Source organism: Acinonyx jubatus, chromosome E4 (genome assembly GCF_027475565.1).
Source record: "Acinonyx jubatus isolate Ajub_Pintada_27869175 chromosome E4, VMU_Ajub_asm_v1.0, whole genome shotgun sequence".
NCBI lineage: Eukaryota > Metazoa > Chordata > Mammalia > Carnivora > Felidae > Acinonyx > Acinonyx jubatus.
The window spans coordinates 35677960-35693850 of record NC_069395.1 but is presented as its reverse complement, the minus strand read 5'-3'; the positions used below and the strand labels follow the sequence as shown (position 1 = coordinate 35693850).

General features: G+C 36.9%; 1 protein-coding gene across 5 annotated transcripts in view; it reads right to left on the bottom strand.

Annotated features, from left to right (window-relative positions):
* The window catches only part of SYT14 (synaptotagmin 14), a 260002-nt gene that overhangs the window by 225780 nt on the left and 18331 nt on the right, over positions 1-15891 (bottom strand). For 3 of the 5 annotated variants that reach the window (XM_053209771.1, XM_027074517.2, XM_027074518.2), the window contains one exon: positions 2379-2426. Coding sequence is in view for 2 of the 5 variants with exons in the window: in XM_027074517.2 (XP_026930318.1) it covers positions 2379-2426 (48 nt within the window). In the remaining 3 variants the exon portion in view is untranslated. Of the gene's footprint in view, positions 1-1629; positions 1835-2378; positions 2427-15891 lie in introns of all 5 variants that reach the window. The other 2 variants (XM_053209770.1, XM_053209772.1) reach the window with 2 other exon arrangements.

Genomic DNA, 15891 nt, shown 5'->3' with positions numbered 1-15891 from the left:
ACAGCTTGGATGGATACATTTGTGTGGCATTTAAGAGAAAACTAAATAAAATCAAACAGAAGGAAAAGATGGAAAAATGAAGTAAGCCCAGGACCAAACTCTGATACATTCTGGTATTTGAAGGTCTGACAGAAGAAAGAAGCCAGAAAGGAGACAGACAGCCAAACAGGTAAAAAGAAGCTGAATATGTCATGAGAGATGCCATTTTACCAGAATCACTGATACTAATTACAATTATTCTACTTTATTTAACCTCCATATCCTCTACTCTATGAAAGTCCAGCTTAAAGTGCAAAAGCTTTAGCTCTGAGCATTAATTTTGAAGTATTTAAATATTTATGGAACATCCATCCACTGAGATAGGGCGCTGTACTGGATGTTGAGGACATACACAGAGATTGAGACACTTTTTTCATGACATGGCTACTGTATAATTTTTTGAAATTTTCATCACATACTTAAAATTCCATAGGAAAGCAGGACGAAGTGAAAAAGCTGGACTATTATAATGGAGAGAAATCTGGGCAAGGCATTATGTGGATAGGAATCGAGACAGCAATAAAGAGTAAAAGAAGAACCATAATAAAAAGGTATGTTCAGACCATCATCTATCCTATCTGTACTCTTCTCTCCACTGTAGCTTTATGTTCCCACTGTAGTCACAAAAGACCCTCTGAGCCTTTATCTTCCTCTCTTCTAGTTGTCTCTATTCCTGTCTTGATCCTCATTTCACCTAACTCCAGCTTTAACAGCTTTTGATTCCAACTGCTTTGTACAGTGTCTTCTGCTGTCCCGCCAAATAAATTGTTTTAAAAAGTTTTGGTGGGACAAGGTAATAACCGTAAAATTATTTACAACATCTTCAGAATTTCTGGGCTAATATATTATAAAAGAAGATTTCAAAATGTTGACCTAGAGGAAGAAAACAATGTACACATTTGTCCCCTCTCTCTCTCTCATTTTAGGTAAGAAGTACAAATCAACAATGATGATAGCATGAACACCGTAATAAAAAAATTTGAGATTTCGGGGAATGGACTTCGATTTTCTCTTTTGTGTTACCAGAAGAAAGGTAATATAGATAAACTACACTTTAATCAAGGAAGGAGACTGTTTTTAAATGGACAGCAATCACAGGCAGTGACACACAAACCATAGCGTGACCACGTCAATAATGTTCACACAAATTCCCCTACAAAGGATTATAAATTGCTTTCAACTCTACACAAGCTGAGGCTTTCAGACCTGTTGAAGACTTACTGAAAATATGCTCAATTTTCCTGGCATGCCAGTAAGACTCACCTAACACAAATACTGACACCGCCTCAAACCTCCTTAGGGTGAAATATTAGGGACAAAAGTGCTGCTAGTTGGCCAGACTCGGGAGGGTGAATTCAGTTTTTAAGAGAGATGTAAGAAAGATAAAGTCTCCCAAGCTTCAAAATAGAAAAGAGTATGGAATTTATAAGGATTTCCTCCCCTGACCTCCCCAGGTATACCTTTTCCTTTCCTCACAGCACATCACCGATTTGGGATTACTCATGTGTGTGGGGACTCCCAAGGTTCTCCTGATTCTTCCAAATCTAGAGAATACCTGGTTCCTTTCCTCCCACCTAATAACTGAATTACCTTTCCTGGGGCCACCTTGTTGAACCACCCAGTTGTCAGGTGGCTCCTTCTAAGGAAGCACAGACAGTTGTTGGTGTCAAAGGATGTTGTGGTCTTTGGACATGATCCCGATTTGAATTTCAACCAACTCCTCACATCTCTCTGATGGGGTACAGTAATAGAACAGAAGTCAATGGGAGATCAGCATGCACTCAGATTCCAGATTCTGAAAGGGAACAAAAATCAAACCCTCCATTCTTTGCCTCTGCACCATGTCTAATAACCAACATGCTAAGAAACCAGGCTTTATCAGTCCAACAAAACTAAACATAAAGTAACAACTCTCAATAACCACATAACAAACAACAGGTACTTTATGAATGTTTAAGTCTAATAAAAATAACAAATTAATATTTTTTAAATTTTTTTAATATTTTTATTTTTTATTTTTGAGACAGAGAGAGAGAGAGAGACAGAGCACGAGCAGGGGAGGGGCAGAAAGAGGGGGAGACACAGAATCCGAAACAGGCTCCAGACTCTGAGCTGTCAGCACAGAGCCTGACGTGGGGCTTGAACCCACAAACTGTGACATCATGACCTGAGCCAAAGTCAGACGCTTAACCGACTGAGCCACCCAGGCGCCCCAAAAGTTAATATTTATTAAACTGTATACTTTCTAAGTCCAAATTATCTAACATCTTACTAAAATTTAACATACACTGTGAAGTGTCCATTTTGTATCTGAATATCCATGCAGAGGACTGACTTACCTTTTCTAATACAGATAAGTTCATGTACTCCACAGGTTCTTTCTCCACCTGTTAAAAAAAATTTTGTTAGAAGTTAAAAAGAGGACATAATGTGAATGTGACTATTACAAAGAACTGTTTTAAATTAGCTTCTACCAATGACCTCAGGGAAAAAAGTTTACTAATTTTCCTTAAACTCAGCTATATGATAACTTCATATTTGGAATTTTCCCGAACCCATAAATTAAGATCTTATAAAGTCTTGGAATGAAGACACTTCATTCAAGTATGTTATTTTTAAATGGCAGTCTTCTCAAGAACAAATATCATATCGCCATTTCCTAAGTACCTCTTCACACCATCTAGAAGAAACACCGTAGGACCCACTTTTGTATTTGAGGTTTAATATATACAGGTAAATTACTATGGAGGGACCAACCTTGTAAAGACACTATAGTTTATCACATATATGGTATAAAATGAAATGTAACCTTTCCCCATTCTTCAGCTACCCACTCTTATAAGTCTGTAAAAAGATAAATTTAAAAAATAGGATGATAAAAACAAATTTAACCAAAAGCTTACTTTGAGTATAATTAATATAAAAAGTATTCTATCATAAAATTAACATTATTGGTCACTGTAGAAATAGATATTCCTTCATTCTGAAACAGAATGCCCCTACTTTAAATGAATGTAAGCTAAATGAAATTTTGTAGTGTTCTATATATGCATGACCTTATAATTATGCTGTGAATTATGTTTAAACTCTGCATAATAGAAATATTAAATAATTTAATCTAGCTCATTACAAAAGTTAAGTTATAAGAAACAGAAATATCTTACAGCAGTAACATGAGGTAAAATCCATGATATCCACTAAAAAAAGTAGGTCATCTGAGAAGCAAGTTAAAAAACCAGAAAACAGTATTTCTATTGCTAAAGTAGGTTAGATCTACATTCTAATTTGGTTGTAACAACGCCATGTTTGTGACTATTATCAACACTATAGACTAATCACCAGTTATCAGGAAGATAGACTTAGCAAGAAGAAATACCTACCTTAAAGCTCTGATTATGAAATGCCTATTATTCAGCAAATCTCAGTGTAAATACATTGGGTCCTTACTAATTAGAATATTACCAATGAGCAACCACTGATTACTTGCTGAAGGGCAAGAACAAGCTGTAACTGGATACTACATATCTTTAATATTGAGAAGACACTAGTCAAAAACTAGAAGGAGAATGTTTACCAAATTACAGAAGAAACTACTTTCAAGAGATTTGGAAGAATCATGTAACAACAATAAAATAACTATACTGATGCCATCACTGATGTTTTCACAGGCTACATAAAAATATTTTTTATCTGGTCATTAAGGCCTATTCTCCAGAAGATAACACCTACAACTTAGTTTGCCTTATGTACTTAATTCATGTTCATAAGACTGTACTTGTTAAAGCCTGTATTTAAAACCGGACTTTCAGGGCACCTTGGTGGCTCAGTTAAGTGAAGCATCCGACTTCACTCATATCATGAACTCACAGTTTGTGAGTTCGAGCCCCATCTCAGGCTCTCTGCTGTCAGCACAGAGCCCACTTCAGATCCTCTGTCCTCCTCTCTCTCTCTGCCCCTCACCCCTCTCAAAAATGAACATTGAAAAAAAAAACCAGACTTTCCCCCATATTTAATGCAAATCAGTTAGGTTTTAGTATACACATCTAATCTCAAATATAAGTGCATAGTTTGTACAGCCTAAGTGCTAATGGTAATATAAAACTATTAACAGTAACATAAACTATTAGAATCTAAGACTTTTCTCAAAACTGTAAAATGACAAGGAAAGCTAACTCCCGCTTTTAAAAGTATTTGATTCATCTATATCAAATGAAAGAACTTCATAAATAAAAAGCTGTCAAATAATTACTATATTTTAAATTTACAGCCAATAGATAATTGTCAAACGTGTCAAAGTAGCACAAAAATCACATAACTAGAAAAAGTGAGACTGTGCTCTACTCTTCCTGATATTTGTCCCAAAAATTCTAACCAACAAGGGAGATCTCAGTGATGTACATGTGGAAATCAAGAGCAATCACTATTATTACTGAAATGGAAAGGAATATTAAGGACAAATAAATGCCAGGCAATAAGTAAAATTTAGGAAAAAACAAACAAAAAAAACCCCTCCCTTTTAAAAGTACAAAAGAAGAAACACAGCTAAATAAAATTTACTATATTACTGGACCATGAAATCGATATTCCTTTGGTTTTCAATCCTTTTTGAGACCAGTAAGACTGTTTAGGAAAAAATATACATTCTATATGCTAAATGTGTATGTTTTAAAGTATGTGTTTGGGAGTCAAAGGCTTAAATACTTTTTCAATCAGAGATAGTGAACTGTGTATAAACTTTATGCCTTGTTTTAAAATCTCTAAAAATAAATCTGAAAAGTTTCCAAGTGAGTCAAATTTGCAAGCAAAAGGCAAGTCATTGTAGGCATAGCTTGACTTAGATATGGTGGCAATTCAAAAAGTGGTTTACTGATTTTAAGAGTATAATGCATAAAGGGAATGATTTTTTGAGGTAGATACATATGTATATATATGTATGTATAGATACATATGTATATATATGTATATCAAATACATAGAAGAATGATTATTTGTATATCAAATAAATAGAAGAATGATTATTTTTATTCAGCTATTATTGGCATATAACACTGTGTAAGTTCAAGATGCACAAGCTGATTTGATACATTTATATATTGCAATGATTACCACCATAGCATTAGCTAACACCTCTATCACATTACATAATTATCAGTTGTTTGTTGTAGTCACAATTAAGATCTAGTCTGTTAGCAATTTTTAAGTTTATAACACAGAATTGCTGTCTAAAACCACTATACTGTGCATTAGATCTCCAGGACTTATTTATCTACAGGTTGCAAGTTTTTTCCCTTAAACATCTTTCCAATTCCCCCACATCTCCCAGACCCTGGTAACCACCATTCCACTCTCTGTTTTTACAAGTTCAGCTTTGGTAGATTCCACATTTAAGTGATACTATACACTATTTGTCTTTTATTTTTATTTTTTTGGATTTAAAGGAATTTCTTTCTTTTTTTTTCTTAATATGAAATTTATTGTCAAATTGGTTTCCATATAACACCCAATGCTCATACCAACAGGTGCCCTCCTCAATGCCCATCACCCACTTTCCCCTCCCTCCCACCCCCCATCAACCCTCAGTTTATTCTCAGTTTTTAAGAGTCTCTTATGGTTTGCCTCCTTCCCTCTCTGTAACTTTTTTTTTCCCCTTCCCCTATGTCTTTTATTTTTAATGTTTACTTATTTTTGAAAGAGAGGGAGACAGCATGAGTGGGGGTGGGGCAGAGAGAGAAGGAGACACAGAATCCAAAGCAGGCTCCAGGCTCTGAGCTGTCAGCACAGAGCCAATGAACCCACAAACCATGAGATCATGACCACAGCTGAGGTCGGACACCCAACCTACTGAGCCGCCCAGGCGCCCCACTATTTGTCTTTTCGTATCTGACTTATTTCACTTATCATAATGCCTTCAATCATGGTCCATCCATGTTGGCAGGACTTCCTTCTTTTTAGGTCTGAGAAATATTCCATTGTATATACATACACCACATTTTTATCCATCCATCCGCTGATGGACACTCAGGTTGTTTCCTTATCTTAGCTATTGTGAATAATGCTGTAATAAACATGGAAGCACAGATACCTCTTCAATATATTCTTTTCATTTCCTTTGGATACATACCCATTTGTGGCACTGCTGTATCTCATGGTAGTTCTATTTTTAATTTTTTAAGGAACCTCCATGCTGTTTTCTGCAGTGGCTGAACCAATTTGGAGGAATGAGTACTCAAAGTAATAAATTAGCCAATCTCTTTATTTTTTTTTTAATTTTGTTTTAATCTTTATTTATTTTTGAGAGAGAGAGAGTACAAGTAGGGGAGGAACAGAGAGAGAGGGTGACATTGAATTCGAACGAGGCTCCAGGCTCTGTGCACAGAGCCTGACGCAGGGCTTGAACTCACGAACCACGAGTTCATGACCTGAGCTGAAGTCAGACACTCAACCGCTCAACCGACTGAGCCACCCAGGCACCCCTAGCCAATCTCTTTAGAAAGAGATGTCTTCTGTTAAAATGAATAATTATCCCCCAAATGAACTCCTATAAATAAAAATTTTCACACATCAAATTTACTTCAAAGACATAACAATAATGAAGACTTGGAGACCATAACAGAATGACAGAATATAAAAAGGCTAGAAGTCAGAAATAAAGTTGTCTAGCTCAATCCAGATAAACAAACTGAACCACTAAACGTTAAGTAGAGTTGCCCAGGGTCACTAGTTTATTGCCAGAAAAAATAATTAGTACACTAGGGTTAACACAGTAAGAAATTTAAATATCAATTTTTCTTCACTTTTACAAATAAAATAAAAATTATGTAATTGTTTTCTAACCCTCTCAGGTAATTAAAATACAAGTCAGTTTCTCAAAACTATTCTTGGAGATAATACCAGCATTGCTCTTGAAATAATCATCTCAGCAACATGGAAATGAGAGATAGAAAATGACAAGCTTAGTCAAAGTTACCATCTTTTCCCTCAGGCAAACCCATGTAGGAGCATAATATAAACTGGCAGAATCCTCTACAATTGGCGTAAGTACATAGTGTAAGAGGAAATAGATGTGTATGGGCACACACACACATACATACATGCTGCGAATGTGCGCATGTGTGTGTTTGTGTATGAATGGACACATGATTGAGAGTGTGCCGGGGAACTAGGAATTTCTTTTTAAGTGGAGACGAGGTGGGTGATAGGGACTTACAAAGTATGTACTTTTCCATATGCCTACATAAGGAAAACATGTGGGGAGCCTGGGTGGCTCAGTTAAGCATCTGACTCTTGATTTCCACTCTCTGGTCATGATCTCACGGATTCATGAGATCAAGCCCCACGTCAGGCTCTGTGATGACAGCACAGAGCCCGCTTGGGATTCTCTCTGCTGCTGCTCTGCTTGTGCGTGCGCACGCACTTGCTGTCTAAATAAATAAATAAACTTAAAAAAAAAAAAAAGAAGGAAAATATGCAGTGATGCTCTAGTCCCACCAAAATATGGCCAGGTATACAAAAATGCAATTAAACCCAAATATTTAGTTCATTGAAAATGGATCTAGGAGTCCTTTCTGAAATTGACTTTATTTTGTCTACCATGTTAACTTTGACCAATAACCTAAGTCACTACAATTTATAGGCAATATTAACTTCTCAAACAGCTCAAGGCTACTTTAGAAATACCTTAAATTCTACCTTATCTAAAGATCAGCAAAACACATGCATTAAAGTGGTCAAAATTAAATTAATGTCTAGCTTACACTGATAAACTCTGTTATAGCTAATTGTTATAGCTATATATAATAAGCATGAAATGTTAAATATTTCCTGTTAACGCTGCCAACTACCACCTTCCCCAACCAATTTAACTCATTTAGGCCACAGTCACTAATCTATAGATACCTTTCAGTTTTAACCCTAATTAACTTATTCAAGGAATGATACCAATTTTGGTGCCTAACTGAAAGCACAGTATTATGGAAAGACCATGGGTTCTGAATTGAGTCAGGCTTCAGTTTTCAAGTAAGCATCACCTAGTATTGTCTTTGTAAACCTTGTGCCTGTAAGAAAAAATAAAAATAACTAAACACATTTGTAAAGTAGTAATAATAGTTAACTCCAGGATGGAAAATAGCTTTCCTATCGTATACCAATTCTGGGCTATTAAAAGTAGCTGCTGGCATGGGGTGGAGGGCAATGTTGAGAAGGATCTGAAACAAAGTTGATACTTGGTAGGGAGATGTTAAAAAGACACTTGAAGGAAACAGATGACTACTACAGGAGAAACCGAGAACAGTGCCATGCATTTGCCGTCCACACTGTGATAATGGATAGATGATGCCTAGCCCATGGTGAGCACCAAAAAATGTTAATTCCCTTTGCATTCCTCACAAGGACAAAACTCAAAGAAAACTTAGACTTATGCCTAGAGACAGAAAAGATTCTGTATGTTTTCTTCTCTTCTACAGCATTAGTTACCAGTTAATTTCAAACACTCTCCTGTGTAAATATTCCAAAATAAACATTAATCTTCTCATACTTCTTAACTTATCCTCTTTTTAGAAATTTTCTTAAAAACAACAACAACAACAAACTTTTGGGCCTCCAATCCTCTGGGAGTTATCCTCCCAAATTGGAATTCTTTTATTTTATTTTTCATTGTTGCTATTCAATTACTAGAGTTAAAATAACCTGAATAAGTATTTTCTCTCTTTTTTTAAAGTGTTTATTTATTTATTTTGAGAGAGGGGTAGAGAGAAAGAGGGAAGAGAGAGAGAATCCCTGTCTCTGCACTGTCAGCGCAGAGCCCAACACAGGGCTCGACCCCAGGAACCATAAGATCATGACCTGAGCCAAAATCAAGAGTCTGATGCTTAACTAACTGATTCACCCAGGCGCCCCTGAATAAGTCCTTCCTATATTTACTTTTACAAACTCTTTTTATTTATAACATTCCTATACCATAGCCTAAGTTTTGAGACATATACTCGGCACCATTCCAGCATCACACGAACAACCAAGTGTACCTCTTTTCATAACAATATCTTAGAGTACTTTATAATTTGCAAATCTTGCTAAGTACAGTATATCTTTTGATCCATATAAGTTCCTATAAATTTATTCAATATTTTTTTTTCCAGGAGGTACAAGTTTATCTTATAAAAGTAAATTTATTGTTCACAAACATAACCCATTTTCCCTACTTCTGAGCCACTTTTACTTCAGTTTTTAAGTTAATTAAGTTTTTGACTGTTTAGATGTTCATTAAGATAACACCATAAATCCCTGAATAAGTATATGCTCAAAAAAAAGGGAGCATACTACTGGGGAGCCTGAGTGGCTCAGCTGGTTGAGCGACCGACTTTGGCTCAGGTCATCTCAGTGTTCCCGAGTTCTGGGCTGTAGCACCCTCTGTCCCCCCTCTCTGTCCCTCCCCTGCTTGCAGGTGCATACTGTCTCCCAAAAATAAATCTAAAAAATTTAAAAAAGGTATTCTACTTAATTTTCTACTTAAAAGAGAACACCTGTGTTTTGACTACTGCGCCAGTTCATTTGTTAAAATTACTAATACGCATTATTATATTAGTAAGTTCAAAATGCTGAAGATAATTTTTCATTAAAATCCTCTATCTCCTGATGACTCCTAATACAGCCTTACAACTGTAATGTTCTGAATGTACATATGGATCTTAGAAGTTTGTTTTTAAATAACTTCCTAAATAAACAAATTCCTGATGACAGTTTGCTGCGTTGTCACTATTTCTTCCTTCTTAAAAAAAAAAGTCAATCAAGGGTTCCAATTTTTTAGGTTTCAATTAAGATTTTACTACACATACATACGAAATATGCACATAATTATCTTATTCAAAAGTCTAGAATGTTTCATTGACAGTAGTTTGTTGAATCTGACGTTCTCCCCCACAGGCTTGTCACGTTAGGTATAAACTAGGTAGGACTTGGGAGTGGAGGAAAGAATGAAGTCAGCTAACTGGAAATCTTCGAAGACAGTCTACTATGCTACTACACATATGCTATGGACAAACACTACAATCACTTTAAAGAAAACAATAACGTAAGCAGCATTACTCAACAAATAAATAAGCCAACATGTGGTTCTCTAGCTTTCTATGCTGGTAGTGTTCTAACACTACCTAAACCAATGAAAAAAGGAAATGTTTCTTAATGCAACTGTTTCTCTAATGTTCCCTAGGTTTTTCTAATTTGGTTTAGTGAGTTAGGACAGAAACCTTAAATAGACTGTGAATTATTCAAGAGTAATTACAGAGAGAGGTCTCTGAACAAACATACCTCACATCTAAACATATCCTAAATCTCTGCAAAACATCAGGAATTTTATACCTGCCGAAAGTCAAAATATCCCTTTTAGGAATATCATTGATTACACTGAACTGTAAATCCTCCAAAAATAAACTGCTCGATAAACTGTCTCATTCTGCCACAGACTGCAGACAGGCATGACTTTCGAATTCTATCATCCCCCATTACATCCTAATGAGCTCTTACAATAACATGGAAAGCAGGAAAGGAGTGTGATGTTCTCCCTCAGGACTTGTAGCAGAACATGTTTGTATTGGGATTTCTTAATTCGATACTTCAAAAGTCCAAATTCTGCCTTGGAAATCTTAGAGTCACAACAAACCTTCAAAAGCACCTCAGAATTGTACTGATGATTAAAAAAGTACGTATGTGGAAGTGTGTGGTAAACGACAAAGTGCCTTATGAATAAAAGGTATACACACACACACACACATACACACACAGATTCTTTCTAATATAGTTTTCTTTTATAACTTTAAAAAATGTTACCCAGAAAGGTAAAGTAGTTAACGTTGATATACAGCACATTAACAATAAAAGTGAGTACTTTTACCTCTATTTTGATAATCCTATGGAAGTCAGAAAAATGTGGAGTGAGGGAAGGAGGGGCATAGGTCAGATCATTAAAGGCCTGCTCTAACCTGAGGTTTTAAATAATTTATATGTTACAAAGATAACTAGCAACAGTTCAGAATATGGGTTGGAAGGAACCCTAAAACTGGTGCTAACAAGAATAGCTAGGAAACTAATACAAGCCCTTTAATGAGGGGGAATAAACTAAAGTATAAGCACTAAGCATCATAAATTCGTTTGAGATGTAGACTTGGCAGGACTTAGCGATCAACAAGATGTGGGGGGGGTGAATTTTAAGACAAGGTTGATTTCCAGATTTCTATCTCAGATGTCTGGTTACTTAAAAATGACACTCAGATGGTAAATTTGCATAGAGTGGGGATACAGAAACTGGATGTGGTGGCTGTGATGACAACTTTAGGACATTTTGAATGTCCCAAACTAAATATTTTGGATTGTTGTGGAACACCCATGATATCTAGCTACTATCTGAAAATATAAATTAGGAAAACTCTGTGTGGTTTTATTAACAGTGCACTTTTATTTGCTTTTTTAAAGTCTACTTATTTGGGGGGGGGGGAGCACAGAGTCTGATACAGGGCTTGAACCCACCAACTGTGAGATCATGATGTGAGTTGAAACCAAGAGTCAGATGCTTAACCAACGGAGCCACCCAGGCGCCCCAACACTTTTCATTTTTTTAAGTTTTTATTTAAATTCCAGTTAACATACAGTGTAGTATTAGTTTCAGGGGTACAATATAGTGATTCCACACTTCCATACATCACTCGGTTCTCATCACAAGAATTAATAGTGCACTTTCAATTTACTGCTCCAGAAAGCTGAACTAGAAGGACTAGTAGATAGACAGAAGTTAATGAATGGCAGATTTTTGGTCAAATACATCTGGGAATCAATGTAATCAACATCTATAATTTACAGAATTCCATTCTAACTATTCAAAAAATATTTGTGGACTATATACTATACTCAGATACTGTGCAAAATGTAAGGAGTAAAAAAATGAAGAAGATATTACCTTCTGGAATTGACAGGAAAGACAAATTATAAACAAGTGATTACAAAATTACTCAATATGTGCAATTACAGCAGTATGTGGAGAAGATGAGAATAGGATTAAGAATGGAAACACAGGGGCACCTGGGTGGCTCAGTCGGTTGAGTGTCTGACTTCAGCTCAGGTCATAATCTCATGGTTCACTGAGTTTGAGCCCCGCATCAGGCTCTCTGCTGTCAGCACAGAACCTGCTTCGGATCCTCTATCCCCCACTCTCTCTGCCCCTCCCCTGCTCTCTCTCTCTCAAAAATAAATAGAAACATTGAAAAAAAAAAAAAAAGAATGGAAACACAAAGAACATTAGGCAAAGAAGATGAAGGAAAGACTGAGAAGTAATCAAGAGAGAGGAGAAAATTTCCTAAACACAGGAAATGGTTAACAATGCCAGACTGACAAAGGCCAACATTACAAGAATTAATACACTGGATGAAAACTATAGGTCTTGATAGGCTAGAGCAGACCAATGATTCCCAACATGATTACCACCAGACCTCTAGGGTAACAATAAGGATCTGTAAACTATTCAATATTTCAAAATGCTTTCTCAAAATTGTACTTTAATTTAAGATAGGTGGGTGCCTTGGTGGCTCAGTCGGTTAAGCGTCCGACTTCAGCTCAGGTCATGATCTCACGGTCCGTGAGTTCGAGCCCCGCGTCAGGCTCTGTGCTGACGGCTCAGAGCCTGGAGCCCGTTTCAGATTCTGTGTCTCCCTCTCTCTCTGACCCTCCCCTGTTCATGCTCTGTCTCTCTCTGTCTCAAAAATAAATAAACATTAAAAAAAAATTTTTTTTAAAAGATAGGACTAAATTCTTTTTTTTTTTTAATGTTTATTTATTTTTGAGAGAGAGAGAGAGACAGACAGACAGACAGACACAGAGAGAGAGAGGAGGACACAGAATCCCAAGTAGGCTTCAGGCTCCAAGCTGTCAGCACAGAGCCCAACATGCGGCTCAAACTCACGAACCATGAAATCATGACCTAAGCTGAAGCTGGACACTTAACTGAATGAGCCACCCAGGCACCCCTAGAACTAACTTCTTTACCTCTGACTGGAATTATATTAGATCAGTGTGGTAACACCATCATCGTATATTTGTCTGAGTCCTGACTAGCACTTACTTTCTGATAAAAGGAGGAAGTGAATGATTACTTAGTACATACAGTATGGGTTTTACATAAAGGAGGAAATAAAAGTAACCCTCAGTACTTAAAAATCTAAATTCAAGGGCTAAAATGTGGAGCCAGAGCTAGGAAGAATATGCTTAACAGATACAAATGGTCTGTTCTTTGAGTCAAAACACCGGTTTGCTATGCAAGGGATTGAAGACACCTGATGTGAAAGAAGTCCAGGTGAAAGAGACTCTATGGTTTTGGTTCATTTCAACCTCATCTTGAGCCAACATACAGTTCCAAAAAGGCTATGCTAATATTAAGCTACATTAATAGGATTATGCACAAGATAAGAAATGGCAGAACAGTTTCAAATGTATGCTACTCAGCAACACATCCGGAATGGATTTCATTTCAAACTTTAAAACATACATACAACTATACACCATCCAGAGGAAGAGCTGGTTATTCTGTCTAGAAAGTGTTCAAAAGTTTTCTTCAAATGGCAGAAGGGATGTCATGTATATAGGGAATAGAGGGCTTTTAATTTATTGCTCCAAACGGCAGATCTAGGAGTAGTAGTTAGACAGAAGTTACTGAATGGCAGGTTTTTGGTCAAATTCAAAGACCTCATGAACTGTAAGAATTATACTTCCACTTGGCAGACATTGTTCAATGTCCACTGGCACATGAGTTCAATAAATTCATCCCCATTGAGTGTTTTTATACAAAAGATGATTCATCCTTTGTTGTTCACACCGTACTGTAATTACATGACTAAAATTATCTGTCTCCCCAACTAGAACATGTGCTCCTTGAGGGAAGGAGTGCAGTCTTAGTCATCTTTATGGCCCCATAGAGTCCAGCACAGAACACTGAGTACAGCTAGTGCTCATTAAGTCTGCTGAATTAACAGGTGAATGAAGGGACTGAATGTTTTAAGAACCACTTCATTGGGAAGAAGGTTGAATGAGATGCCCCCTTGGGCCACTAAAATCCTAAAATGTCTCTAGTACAAAGCCATCATCCAGAGTTCATTTTACTTCATAAAACAGCATGGGAGGGGTGCCTGGGTGGCTCAGTTGGTTGAGCCTCTGACTTCAGCTCAGGTCATGATCTCGCAGTTCGTGAGTTCGAGCCCCGCGTCAGGCTCTGTGCTGACAGCTCAGAGCCTGGAGCCTGCTTCAGATTCTGTGTCTCCCCCTCTCTCTGCACTCCCCCCCCCCCGCCCATTCATGCTCTGTCTCAAAAATAAATAAACATTAAAAAATTAAAAAAAAAAACAGCATGGGAATGTGCTGGGGTGGAGGGTGCGGGGGGCAGCTGGTGGCTCAGTAGGTTTTAAGCGTCCGACTACAGCTCAAGTCATGATCTTGCGGTTCATGAGTTGGAGACCCATGTCAGGCTCTGTGCTGACAGCTGGGAGCCTGGAGCCTGCTTCAGATTCTGTGTCTCCTTCTCTCTCTCTGCCTCTCCCCTGCTCAAGCTCTGTTTCTCTCTCCCTCTCAAAAATAAATAGACATTAAAAACAATTTAAAAAAAAAGTGTTCCAGTATGTAATAAACAGCACAGTTAGACTAACCTGACCTGACATCTTTATTTGAAATGCTAATACTAACTTTAGTCTCTATACCAAACTGGAAAAAGTATCATTTCCAATCTTTATATTAAGAAGACTTTGACAAATGTTTAAGTATTAAAAAACTGATGAGAGTATCTAAAACACAGAAGAATCTCTAGGAGAATTTCAAAAATCTTGTTCTTTAAACATACTAGTAGTAAAAGGCAGAACAAAATGCCATCAGTTAACATAAAAAAAGGAATCAATCACATTTAACTGTGGGGTAGGAAAGACTGAGAAAAAGAGGAAAAACTAAAATATATCAAGAAATTACAAGTTACAAGATCAGATCCAGATGCTATTATACCTTCCGCATAAACCTTTTTAGCTTTACCACATCATTAAGAAATACTACCACAAACTGGTTGGGGAAGTAAAGTACAAAACATTAATCAGTGGATTTGGTTGCTGGATTTTTAACCTCTAGTAAAAAGTACAATAAGGAAAAGAGCTTGAAAGTACCACTCTGGGTAACAGGAATATCAAAGGTTATAAAATAGATCTTGTTCCCAGTGCTAGCCATCGTTTTGGCTAAAGTAGCTATTTGAAATGTGTGAATGTGTCTGAAATGTGTGTCTTGCATATAATAGGTGGAATCTCTTAAATAAGCATAAACACAGCTAAAGTTATTTTGGAGGATGCAGGATCTGACAAAAAGGAACCCCCAGAGCTGTATGTTACTGGTGATTAGTCAGTCACCAAGATGGGAAGTGCTCTGAAAAGTTTTGTTTACGAGGAACACACATAAAATCTGAGCTAATGAGGATACAGCCAAAGGTACCTCGAACATCTGTACAGATGATGTGAATCTGTACACACGGACGTGCACCCAGGTAAATTTTACAAATTTTCACTGTCTGAGTTAAGCTCAGAAGGACACAGGCTGGAAGATGGTGCAGTCTTTCACATAAACATCCTAGCCGTGTGATACTAATTTTCACAATATCCTCCTTAAAAGCAAAGCAAAATACAGACACTTCCAAAAACATGGAACAAGAAGAAAATACACTCTGATGGCAACTACCTCATCTGGCTAGGTGGTAAACACTAAGTATTTCGAAAATACGAGTATTGTTGACACTAACACTTAGTGGACTGATACACACGCAGGATTCTAAGAGCGTGCGTTTGTTATTTC